Genomic DNA, 13,227 nt, shown 5'->3' with positions numbered 1-13,227 from the left:
GGGAGGGGGAGTGGGGGGAGGGGAGGGGGAGTGGGAGGGAGGGAGGGGGAGTGGGGGGGAGGGGGAGTGGGGGGAGTGGGGGGGAGGGGAGGGGGAGTGGGGGGGAGGGGAGGGGGAGTGGGGGGGAGGGGAGGGGGATTGGGGGGAGGGGAGGGGGAGGAGTGGGGGGAAGGGGAGGGAGTGAGGGGAGGGAGGGGGAGGGGGAGGGGGAGGGGAGGGGAGGGGAGGGGGAGGGAGGAGGGAGGGGGAGGGGGGAGGGGAGGGGGAGGGGAGGGGGAGGGGAGGGGAGGGGAGGGGGGAGGGGAGGGGGAGGGGGAGGGGAAGCAAGGGGGAGGGGAAGCAAGGGGAAGGGGAGTGGGGGGAGGGGGAGTGGGGGGAGGGGGAGTGGGGGGGAGGGGGAGTGGGGGGGAGGGGGAGTGGGGGGGAGGGGGAGTGGGGGGGAGGGGAAGTGAGGGGGTGAGGGGGAGTGGGGGGAGGGGGGAGTGGGGGGAGGAGGGGAAGCGAGGGGATGAGGGGGAGGGGGAGTGGGGAGGAGGGGGAGTGGGGGGAAGGGGAGGAGGGGTAGCGAGGGGGGAGGGGGGAGTGGAGGGGAGGAGGGGAAGCGAGGGGAGGGGGAGTGGGGGGAGGGGAATGGGGGAGGGGGAGTGGGGTGATTAAGTGGACGTGGAGGGGAGGAGTTAATGGGAGTTGGGCAGATGGGGGCAGCACTGTTACCCGGTGTCAGGGGAAATACACAGCTCACCTTTCTGCCTCATTGTAAACCAGACAGTCACAATCAGGACACAGAGAATTGCAAAGACAAATACGGCCAGAACTCCTCCAACCACCGCATAACTGACTGAGGTCCTCGGCTCCACCACTGCCCCTGGGTCTGGAGAGAGGGAGGGAGGGAGGAGAGGGTAGGAGGGAGGAGGGGAAGGGAGGGAGGAGGGGAGGGGAAGGGAGGGGAGAGAAAGGGAGGAGGGAGAGGGAGAGAGGTGGAGAGAGGGAGAGGGACAGAGAGAGAGGGGGAGAAATAGAAGCGAGGGAGAAGGAGAGAGAGAGAGGGAGAGACGGGATGAAGAAAGAGAGAGAGAGAAGGTGGGAGGGATAGAGATAGTAAGGGAGGGAGCGAGAGTGAGAGAGAAAGAGAGTGAGGGAGGGAGCAATTAGGAGGGAGAGAGAGGGCAGGAGGGAGGGAGAGGGAGAGAGGGAGAGTTGGTGGGGGGGGAGAGAGAGAGAAGGAACACAGTTAGATTGACAAAGATATCACATCACACTGGACAGTCTCTGTGTTATTGACTGTCCAGCAAGAACCTTCTTGGCACAGTGGTTAGCACTGCTGTCTCACAGCGCCAGCGACCCGGGTTCAATCCCCGGCTCAGGTCGCTGTCTGTGTGGAGTCTGCACATTCTCCCCGTGTCTGCGTGGGTTTCCTCCGGATGCTCTGGTTTCCTCCCACAGTCCAAAGATGTGTGGGTTAGGTGGATTGGCCATGCTAAATTGCCCCTTAGTATCAGGGAGACTAGCGAGGGTAAATATGTGGGATCACGGGAATAGTGCCTGGGTGGGATTGTGGTCGGTGCAGACTCGATGGACCGAATGGCCTCCTTCTGCACTGTCGGGATTCTTTGATTTCTATTCTATAACAGCCACCCTGACACAACAGATCATTAGAATATCACGAGAGAGACATTACTTACCCAGCAGCACCCTCTCCGATATCCCAGGGAACAGATATATCCCTCAACTCAACATCACTCAAACAGAGCCCTTCTGGACATACTCACGTGGTCAACTGTGGAATCTTGCTGTGCGCAACATGGCTGCCACATCTCTGACATTGCAATAGTGGCCGCTGCATTTCATTGCTTGTGGAGCACTTTGTGGACAACCTGAGGTTGCAAAAGGGGCTACAGAAATGCAAATCTTAAGCTATTGTTGCCCACAGAGGGAGACCACTCAGCCCATTGATCTTGTGCTAGCCCTTTGATAGAACTCTCCAATTAGTCCCCTCTCTCTCCTGCTCTCCCTGTAAATTTTCCCCCTTCCAGTATTTTTCCAATTGCCCCTTTTGAAAGTTCCTGTTGAATCTGCTTCCACTGCCCTTCCAGGCAGCGCCTTCCAGATCACAACAACTCGCTGTGTGTCCAAAATAAAATTCTCCTCATCTCCCCCCGCCTCTGGTTCTTTTCCCGATTCTCTTCAATCTGTGTCCCCTCTGGTTACCGAGCCTCCTGTCACTGGAAACACTTTCTTCTCATTCACTCCATCCAAACCCCCCTCGTGATTCTGAACGCCTCGATTCAATCTCCCCCTTAACCTCCTCCTTCGAGATGGAAATGCAGGATCGGTGAGAGGACAGATTCCCTTCAGTAAAATCCTCGACCCATTCGGAGGGTCAGGTTCGTTCTCTTTACTGGAGACTAATTGCGAGAGAGATATCCTTGGGTCAGTTTGCAGGTGTCTTTTCTAGCTCGGGAAGTATGTCTTATCTTGTTTTGAACTTGCATTCTTCTGAAACACAATAAATAAATTTGCATGTGTTTCCGTGACACCTGAGACCAGAAGGATAAATCTCAAAACCGCCCGGGGGAATTCTCAACACAATCAGAAGTATTTCATTGAATCAATATGCCTCAGGTAATATTACGCTGCCACAGCGGAGTGGCATGTGCCTTTAAGGACACAAATTCTGAATGTTGTGACAGTTTTGGATCAGTCAGAATTCCGTTGACGATTTGCACAGAAATGGAGACTCAGTTTCCGGCACAGGCAATCACAACCTTTAACCTTTAACCCCTGGCGGACAAGTCCTCAGGTGCAGAGTGCGTGTGGGCCGATGTGGAAATTAAAGTCGGAATTTTCCAGAGATTCACGCCCCGTTGCCGCTCCAAGTGAGAATGGAGAATTTGGCGCTCAGGCGAATCGCTGTTCACTGCAGCAGGAAACAGAGAATCCCGCTGGCGGGAACAGCCGGAAAATACCGGCCTAAATACCGGGAAGAGCATAGTGAGCCCATCCCACCCTTGGCAACATTCCGAATTTAGGTTAGACTCTTCTCAAAATTGGTCTCAGATTTGACCCCGAGGTGAGATTTTCACCTCATATCTGCTCCCTCCCGAAGGCCATCTATTTCCACCTCCTCCAACCTGTATATCCCTCCCTATCTCTGTAACCTCCTACAGCCCCTACATCCTTCCCTATCTCTGTAACCTCCTCCAGTCCCTACAACCCTCCCTATCTCTGTAACCTCCTCCAGTCCCTACAACCCTCCCTATCTCTGTAAACTCCTCCAGCCCCTACATCCTTCCTTATCTCTGTAACCTCCTCCAGTCCCTACCACCCTCCCTATCTCTGTAACCTCCTCCAGCTCCTACAACCCTCCCCATCTCTGTAACCTCGTCCAGTCCCTATACCCCTCCCTGTCTCCGTAACCTCCTCCAGCCCCTCCCTATATCTATAACCTCCTCCAGCCCCCTACAACCCTCCCTATCTCTGTAACCTCCTCCAGCCCCTCCCTATATCTATAACCTCCTCCAGCCCCCTACAACCCTCCCTATCTCTGTAACCTCCTCCAGCTCCTACAACCTCCCCTATTCCTATAACCTCCTCAAGCCCATACATCCCTCCGTATCTCTGTAACCTGCTCCAGCCCCAACAACCCTCCCTATCTCTGTGACGTCCTCCAGTCCCTACAACCCTCCGTATCTCTGTAACCTGCTCCAGCCCCAACAACTCTCCCAATCTCTGTGACGTCCTCCAGTCCCTACAACCCCCTCCCCCCCCCCCCCCCCCCCCCATCTCTGTAACTTCCTGCAGCCCCTTTAACCCTCCCTATCTCCATAACCTCCTCCAGCCCCTAAAACCCTCCGGGATCTCTGCACTCTCAATTCCGGCCTCTTGAGCATCCCCCGATTCCCATCGCTCCGCCATTGGGGGCTGTGCCTTCAGCTGCCCGGGGGGGAGGGGGCCCTAAACTCAGGAATTCCCTCCCGAAACCTCTGCCCCTCTCTGTATCCTTCCAAACATCCCTCTCAACCTCCCACTTTGCTCCATCTGCCCCCCCCCTCGGTCGTCTTCCTGTGGCAAAGGGTCACATTCTGTTTGAAGACTGCTCCTCGTCATGTTGAACGATCTCTGCCGGCGCTATATCAATGCAAGTGGTTGTTGACGTGCCAATGACTGACTTCCAGAGTTGGTGGATGAATATTTATTGGAGTTGGTTGCAAGCGACAGTACGGGGAGAGTGGGAGATGAATCGAAAGTTCAGATGATGGCGGGGATCTTGGGATCACTGCTTCCCTGTCAATCACGTTTCTAAATCCACACGGGGCAAGTATCACAAATCTCTCTGCATCTCGGCACGGGATCGGAGTGGATAACAGTGTCAGAATTAGTATGTGTTTCTCATGCACTTTTGACACCAGGGACACAGAACCCGTCCAACAATCCTGGAGAATTCCGTCTTGTTCAGTCGCTGAGTTCGGGGGGAAGGAGTTTAGTTGCTTGGTGAAGTCAGGGTGTCCCACAGCATCTCAACACCAATGAATCAATGATGGAGTTGTTGCAATGTCAGGGAGAGACTGCAAATCAGCGCACAGGAAGATCCCACAACAAATCACCAATACTTCAGCCTTTTGCTTTAAATTGATGTTGGCTGCACATCAATATTGGCAAATGACAGAGAGCCTCTCACCCCAGCTGGCTGCCCCTCCCTTAACGCCACCCCCCTCCCCACGGACCCCCCCAACCCCCTCCCTCACTCCCCCTCTCACCACCCTCTCCCCCCGGACCCCCGGCCGTCTCATCCCCACATCCTCTGACAGTGCAGCACTCCCTCAGTACTGACCCTCTGACAGTGCGGCACTCCCTCAGTACTGACCCTCTGACAGTGCGGCACTCCCTCAGTACTGACCGTCTGACAGTGCGGCACTCCCTCAGTACTGACCCTCTGACAGTGCGGCACTCCCTCAGTACTGACCCTCTGACAGTGCGGCACTCCCTCAGTACTGACCTTCTGGCAGTGCGGCACTCCCTCAGCACTGACCCTCTGACAGTGCGGCACTCCCTCAGTACTGACCCTCTGACAGTGCGGCACTCCCTCAGTACTGACCCTCTGACAGTGCGGCACTCCCTCAGTACTGACCCTCTGACAGTGCAGCACTCCCTCAGCACTGACCCTCTGACAGTGCGGCACTCCCTCAGTACTGACCCTCTGACAGTGCAGCACTCCCTCAGCACTGACCCTCTGACAGTGCAGCACTCCCTCAGCACTGACCCTCTGACAGTGCGGCACTCCCTCAGTACTGACCCTCTGACAGTGCGGCACTCCCTCAGCACTGACCCTCTGACAGCGCTGCACTCCCTCAGTACTGACCCTCTGACAGTGTAGCACTCCCTCAGTACTGACCCTCTGACAGTGCGGCACTCCCTCAGTACTGACCCTCTGACAGTGCGACACTCCCTCAGTACTGGCCCTCTGACAGTGCGGCACTCCCTCAGTACTGACCCTCTGACAGTGCGGCACTCCCTTAGTACTGACCCTCTGACAGTGCGACACTCCCTCAGTACTGACCCTCTGACAGTGCGGCACTCCCCCAGTACTGACCCTCTGACAGTGCGGCACTCCCTCAGTACTGACCCTCTGACAGTGCGACACTCCCTCAGTACTGACCCTCTGACAGTGCGACACTCCCTCAGTACTGACCCTCTGACAGTGCGGCACTCCCTCAGTACTGACCCTCTGACTGTGCGGCACTCCCTCAGAACTGACCCTCTGACAGTGCGGCACTCCCTCAGTACTGACCCTCTGACAGTGCGGCACTCCCTCAGTACTGACCCTCTGACAGTGCGGCACTCCCTCAGTACTGACCCTCTGACAGTGCGGTGCTCCCTCAGTACTGACCCTCTGACAGTGCGGCACTCCCTCAGTACTGACCCTCTGACAGTGCGGCACTCCCTCAGCACTGACCCTCTGACAGTGCGGCACTCCCTCAGCACTGACCCTCTGACAGTGTGGCACTCCCTCAGCACTGACCCTCTGACAGTGCGGCACTCCCTCAGTACTGACCCTCTGACAGTGCGGCACTCCCTCAGCACTGACCCTCTGACACTGCGGCACTCCCTCAGTATTGATCATGCAACAGCTGTTGGTGATCGTTCTACTCTTTGCCATTAACGCCTCTTCCAGTCTTTATCTGTTTTCTGGTGATCTCTTGTTTTCTGCCATCACATCCACCTGTTACAGACCTTCTCTCTCATCGTTCAGTCCCCATGCCCACATTCCCAGCCTGTCTCAATGCAACCCTGAGTCCCTACAGTTTAGGAGGAGGCCATTCGGTCCATCAACTCTGCACCAACTCTCCGAAAGAGCATCTTACCCAGGCCCACCGCCAATCCACCTAACCTGCACATCTTTGGACACTAAGGGGCAATTTAGCATGGCCAATCCACCTAACCTGCACATCTTTGGACACTAAGGGACAATTTGGCATGGCCAATCCACCTAACCTCCACATCTTTGGACACTAAGGGGCAATTTAGCATGACCAATCCACCTAACCTGCACATCTTTGGACACTAAGGGGCAATTTAGCATGACCAATCCACCTAACCTCCACATCTTTGGACACTAAGGGACAATTTAGCACGGCCAATCCACCTAACCTCCACATCTTTGGACACTAAGGGGCAATTTAGCATGACCAATCCACCTAACCTGCACATCTTTGGACACTAAGGGACAATTTGGCATGGCCAGTCCACCTAACCTGCACATCTTTGGACACTAAGGGACAATTTGGCATGGCCAATCCACCTAACTTGCACATCTTTGGACATAAGGGACAATTTAGCATGGCCAATCCATCTAACCTGCACATCTTTGGACACTAAGGGACAATTTAGCATGGTCAATCCACCTAACCTGCACATCTTTGGATATTGAGGGACAATTTAGCATGGCCAATCCACCTAACCTGCACATCTTTGGACACTAAGGGACAATTTAGCATGGCCAATCCACCTAACCTGCACATCTTTGGAGATTGAGGGACAATTTAGCATGGCTAATCCACCTAACCAGCACGTCTTTAGGACTGTGGGAGGAAACCGGAGCAACTGGAGGAAACCCACAAAGACATGGGGAGAATGTGCAGACTCCGCACAGACTGATCCAAACTGGGGATCGAAGCCAGGTTCCTGGCGCTGTGAGGCAGCAGTGCTAACCACTGTGCCACCATCTTCTGGTGTCAAACCTGTTCGATTTCTAACACCTTTGCAGTTTCTGTTGAAAGGGCATTGAACTCAAACCCTCTGCCAGGTGCTGGTGGGCATGGGCCATTCCATTCAAGTCTCTTAACGGAGAATGCTCTCATCCCAGGAATCTGTCTGGATAACCCATTCTGCATCCTACTGCCAGGGAAAAATATCCTTCCCTGGGTAAGGAATTGCCCAGGTCTCACCGGCGCTCTGTACAACTGCAAAAAAAACTTTATTACTTCAAGCTTCTCAATCAAAGGACAGCATAGCATTTGCCATTGTAATTTGGAACTGGAATTGAAGGAGCAATTGTTGCTTGTGATCTACAATTATCTGAGTGCACAGATTTCCAACAGCAAATATCCTTTATAAATGTATCAAGCTTCAGTCTTCAAGGCTAGCTTGACTCTGCGTGAGAGGTCTCATAGCCAGGCCCCAGAGGATCACCTGACTCCACGGGTAATCCCCCGAGCGGTAAAATCTATTTACTTTCATGTCAAATGGTTCACCGCACAGATCATAAAAAGACACTGATTTTTAAACAACGTATTCTTCCTGCAACGAAGCCAAGAGAAAGTTCAGAATAAGGGGTTAGATACAGAGTAAAGATCCCTCTCCACTGTCCCCTCATCAAACACTCCCAGGACAGGTACAGCATGGGGTTAGATACAGAGTAAAGCTCCCTCTACACTGTCCCCATCAAACACTCCCAGGACAGGTACAGCACGGGGTTAGATACAGAGTAAAGCTCCCTCTACACTGTCCTCATCAAACACTCCCAGGACAGGTACAGCACGGGATTAGATACAGAGTAAAGCTCCCTCTACACTGTCCCCATCAAACACTTCCAGGACAGGTACAGCACGGGGTTAGATACAGAGTAAAGCTCCCTCTACACTGTCCCCATCAAACACTCTCAGGACAGGTACAGCACGGGGTTAGATACAGAGTAAAGCTCCCTCTACACTGTCCCCATCAAACACTCCCAGGACAGGTACAGCACGGGGTTAGATACAGAGTAAAGCTCCCTCTACACTGTCCCCATCAAACACTCCCAGGACAGGTACAGCACGGGGTTAGATACAGAGTAAAGCTCCCTCTACACTGTCCCCCATCAAACACTTCCAGGACAGGTACAGCACGGGGTTAGATACAGAGTAAAGCTCCCTCTACACTGTCCCCCATCAAACACTCCCAGGACAGGTACAGCACGGGGTTAGATACAGAGTAAAGCTCCCTCTACACTGTCCCCATCAAACACTCCCAGGATAAGGACAGCACGGGGTTAGATACAGAGTAAAGCTCCCTCTACACTGGCCCCATCAAACGCTCCCAGGACAGGGACAGCACGGGGTTAGATACAGAGTAAAGCTCCCTCTACACCGTCCCCATCAAACACTCCCAGGACAGGAACAGCACGGGGTTAGATACAGAGTAAAGCTCCCTCTACACTGGCCCCATCAAACGCTCCCAGGACAGGGACAGCACGGGGTTAGATACAGAGTAAAGCTCCCTCTACACCGTCCCCATCAAACACTCCCAGGACAGGAACAGCACGGGGTTAGATACAGAGTAAAGCTCCCTCTACACTGTCTCCCATCAAACACTCCCAGGACAGGTACAGCACGGGGTTAGATACAGAGTAAAGCTCCCTCTACACTGTCCCCATCAAACACTCCCAGGACAGGTACAGCACGGGGTTAGATACAGAGTAAAGCTCCCTCTACACTGTCCCCATCAAACGCTCCCAGGACAGGGACAGCACGGGGTTAGATACAGAGTAAAGCTCCCTCTACACTGTCCCCATCAAACACTCCCAGGACAGGGACAGCACGGGGTTAGATACAGAATAAAATTCCCATTCCAACCCCTACAACCCTTCCTATCTCTGTAACCTCCTCCAGCCCCCTACAATCCTCCGAGATCTCTGCGCTCCTCCAATTCCGACCTCTTGAGCTTCCCCCGATTCTGATCGCTCCGCCAATGGCGGCCGTGCCTTCAGCTGCCCGGGGGGGTCCTGAGCTCTGAAATTCCCTCCCTAATCCTCTCCACTTCTCTCTCTCTGTCCTCCTTTCAGAAGCTCCTTACGATACTCTCTCCTTGACAGAGTTATTTGATCACCTGCGCTAACGTCTCATTTGCTTTGACTTTGTGGTCGGGCATGTTTCTCACTCGCATCGCTGGATAAAGAGGTTCTGTAAATGCAAACTGTCTTGTTGTCTGTCAGTGGAGTGACTTGACAAACCCAATCAAAGCAGCCCTTGTTTATTCGCGACTTGCTGTGCCAAGCAGCAATTTGCCAACCCACCGCTGCCAACTCTCAGTCTTAGTCTAAAATAAGTTTGTTTTGACCTTTTGCCCATTGCCTGCTGCCAGGCAATCCTTCCTCAAACTAAACAACTCAGCGGTTAATGAGCGCTTGCATTTTGCGGAAACACTGAAACCGGAGGAGGCCATTCAGCCCCTCTACCCTGTCCCTCCAGTAAAGTTTATTTATTAGTCACAAGTAAAGCTTACATTAACACTGCCATGAAGTTACTGTGAAATTCCCCCAGTCGCCACACTCCGGTGCCTGTTCGGGTACACTGAGGGGCAATTCAGCCTGGCCAATCCACCTAACTAGCACGTCTTTCGGACTGTGGGAGGAAACAGCACCTGGAGGAAACCCACGCAGACACGGGGAGAATGTGCAGACTCCACACAGACAGTGACCCCAGCCTAGAATCGAACCTAGGTCCCTGGCGCTGTGAAGCAACGATGCTAATCACTGTGCCACCGTGCCACCCAATGGCTGATCTGTGATCGATCTCCATTTCCCCGTCTTTGCTCCGTATCCCTTAATCCCTTTGGAGAACAAAACTCTCCCAATCTCCCAGATTGAAAATGAACAACTGGATCAACATCCGTTTTGGGAGAGAGAATTCCCAACTTCTCCTGCCCTTTGTGTGTGGGCATCTTTCCCGATTTCACTCCTGAAAGGTAGGCCTCTCAAGTCTGACCCCCTCATCCTAGACTCCCACCAACAGGTGTAAATAGTTTCTCTCTATCCACACCTGTCCATTTCCCTCAATATCTCAAAAATTGATCAAATCCCCCCTTCGATTGTTGAAATTCCAGGGAAAACAAAGCCCACTTTGTGACATCTCTCCCAGTGACTTAATCTCCGGAGTGCCAGGATCATTCTTGTCAATCTCCACCGCGATCCCTCCATGGTTCAGACATCAACGCCTCTACTTTCTCAGGAGACTAAGGAAATTTGGCATGTCAGCTACGACTCTCACCAATTTTTACAGATGCACCATGGAAAGCATTCTTTCTGGTTGTCTCACAGCTTGGTATGGGCTCCTGCTCTGCCCAAGACTGCAAGAAACGACAAAAGTTTATGAATGTAGCCCAGTCCATCGCGCAAACCAGCCTCCCATCCATTGACTCTGTCTACACTTCCCGCTGCCTCAGCAAAGCAGCCAGCATAATTAAGGACCCCACTCACCCCGGACATTCTCTCTTCCACCTTCTTCCGTCGGGAAAAAGATACAAAAGTCTGAGCTCACGCACCAACCGACTCAAGAACAGTTTCTTCCCTGCTGCCATCAGACTTTCGAATGGACTTACCTTGCACTAAGTTGATCTTTCTCTACACCCGAGCTATGACTGTAACACTACATTCTGCACCCTCTCCTTTCCGTCTCCCCTTTGTACTCTATGAACGGTATGCTTTGTCTGTAAACCGTGTAAGAAACAATACTTTTCACTGTATCCCAATGCATGTGACAATAATAAATCAAATCAATCAATTCAAAATCTGATAAATTGTATGTCACACAGTGAAAAACACTGGATACAGTGAAAAACACTGGATACAGTGAAAAACACTGGATACAGTGAAAAACACGATACAGCGAGAAACACGATACAGCGAGAAACACGGGATACAGCGAGAAAACTGGATATAGCGAGAAACACTGGATACAGTGAAAAACACTGCATACAGTGAGAAACACTGGATACAGTGAGAAACATTGGATACAGTGAGGCAATGGATACAGTGAGAAACACTGGATACAGTGAGAAACACTGGATACAGTGAGAAACATTGGATACAGTGAGACACTAGATACAGTGAGACAATGGATGCAGTGAGAAACACTGGATGCAGTGAGAAACATTGGATACAGTGAGAAACATTGGATACAGTGAGAAACATTGGATACAGTGAGACACTAGATACAGTGAGACAATGGATACAGTGAGAAACACTGGATGCAGTGAGAAATGCTGGATGCAGTGAGACACTGGATACACTGAGAAATACTGGATGCAGTGAGAAATGCTGGATGCAGTGAGACACTGGATACAGTGAGAAACACTGGACGCAGTGAGACAATGGATACAGTGAGAAACACTGGATGCAGTGTCCAGTTCTAGATACTGCAGTATCGATACTGGACACTGGCTGTCAGACACAGGACTGGACACTGGGGAACGTGTGAACAGAGTGATGTTTCACCAATGTCTCAAATATCAACATCAAATAGGAAAGGGCTGATCCTGAATCTCGACTGTGCGAAGTGAGATTGAATTCTCTTGTCTGAGTTTCTGAATTGGGTCGGATTCACATCCCAGGGGAATTCTCAGCGGGACACGCTGGGCGGGATTGTCCGGCCATGCTCCCACAAAACCGGGAATTCCCACACAAGATCAACGAACCTTTGCATGGTCCACCCGCCAACCCCTCCTCCCCATCCCCCCCACCCCGTCCAACCCCCCCCCACCCCCCCTCCCCCTCCCCACTCTCCCTCCCACCCCCCCACACCCCATCCCCCCCACACCACCCGCCCCCCTCCCCCTCCAACTCCCCCCCCCACCCCCCCACTCCCCACCCCCCACTCCCCACACTCTCCCTCCCACCCTCCCTCCCCCCACCCCTCCCCCCCACCCCCCTCTTCCTACTCCCCCTCCCACCGCCCCCCACTCTCCCTCCCAGCCCCCCACTCCCCCCCTCCCATCCCCCCACTCCCCCCACTCTCCCTCCCATCCCCCCACTCCCACCCCCCCACTCCCCCCTCCCATCCCCCACTCCCCACCCTCCCATCCCCCCACTCCCATCCCCCCACTCCCTACCCTCCCTCCCCCCCACCCCACTCTCCCTCCCACCCCCTACCCTCCCTCCCCCCCACCCCACTCTCCCTCCCACCCCCCCCCCCAACCCCCCACTCCCCCCCCAACTCCCCACTCCCCCTCCCGACCCCCCCCCACTCCCCCCTCCCATCCCCCCACTCCCCACCCTCCCTCCCCCCCCACCCCACCCACCCCCCCCCACCCGCCCTCCCCACAACCCCCCTCCCCCCCACTACAATTCCCATGGCAGATGGGACGGGAAAATCCCCCCCTCTGTGCTTCCTGCCCTATATCAGTGCAAAGATCAGACATCCTGCCCGGGAATGTATCCAGGGCAGCAATGCTGGGAACACCCTTTACCCTTTGACTCATTCCAACCAGTTTTGAAAGCCAATCACTGACTCAATCACTGGGTGAATTATTTACCAATAACGAGGTTGTGTAACTCACTAACTGCCCAGGAATGTGTCCTCTCGCATAAAGCAGCCCCTCCATCTTACTCTCCATCATTAAAGAATTTATATTTCCCCCGTTCACCCCCTCAGAACATCCCAAACGCCATCCCAGCCAATGCCCAACTCGGTTAGGAAGTGCAGTCATTGTTGCCATGTAGGAAAATCAGCAGCCAATTTACACAAAGCAAGATCCCACACACAGCAATGTGATAATGACCCATCTGCCTTTTTTCAGTGCTGTTGGTTGAAGGATAAATATTGGCCCCAGGACCCCGGGGAGAACCCCCCCACCCCACCCCACCCCCCCATCCACCCACCCCACCCCCCCATCCCCCACCCCTCCCACCCATCCCCCACCCCCCCATCCCACCCCCCCCAATCCCCCACCCCTCCCCCCATCCCCCATCCCTCC

At 53.9% G+C, this 13,227-nt stretch overlaps 1 protein-coding gene across 1 annotated transcript in view; it reads right to left on the bottom strand.

The window, feature by feature from the left end:
- Positions 1–742: 742 nt before the first annotated feature.
- Positions 743–13,227, bottom strand: part of LOC144488726 (cell adhesion molecule 4-like) — a gene marked incomplete at both ends in the record, with an annotated part of 53,263 nt that continues 40,778 nt past the window's right edge. Inside the window, one exon of the mRNA XM_078206826.1 lies at positions 743–871. Coding sequence (XP_078062952.1) covers positions 743–871 — 129 coding nt within the window. The remainder of the gene's footprint in view (positions 872–13,227) is intronic.

This window comes from Mustelus asterias, unplaced genomic scaffold (genome assembly GCF_964213995.1).
Source record: "Mustelus asterias unplaced genomic scaffold, sMusAst1.hap1.1 HAP1_SCAFFOLD_1813, whole genome shotgun sequence".
NCBI classification, from domain to species: domain Eukaryota; kingdom Metazoa; phylum Chordata; class Chondrichthyes; order Carcharhiniformes; family Triakidae; genus Mustelus; species Mustelus asterias.
This window is presented reverse-complemented; position numbering and strand designations above follow the sequence as displayed.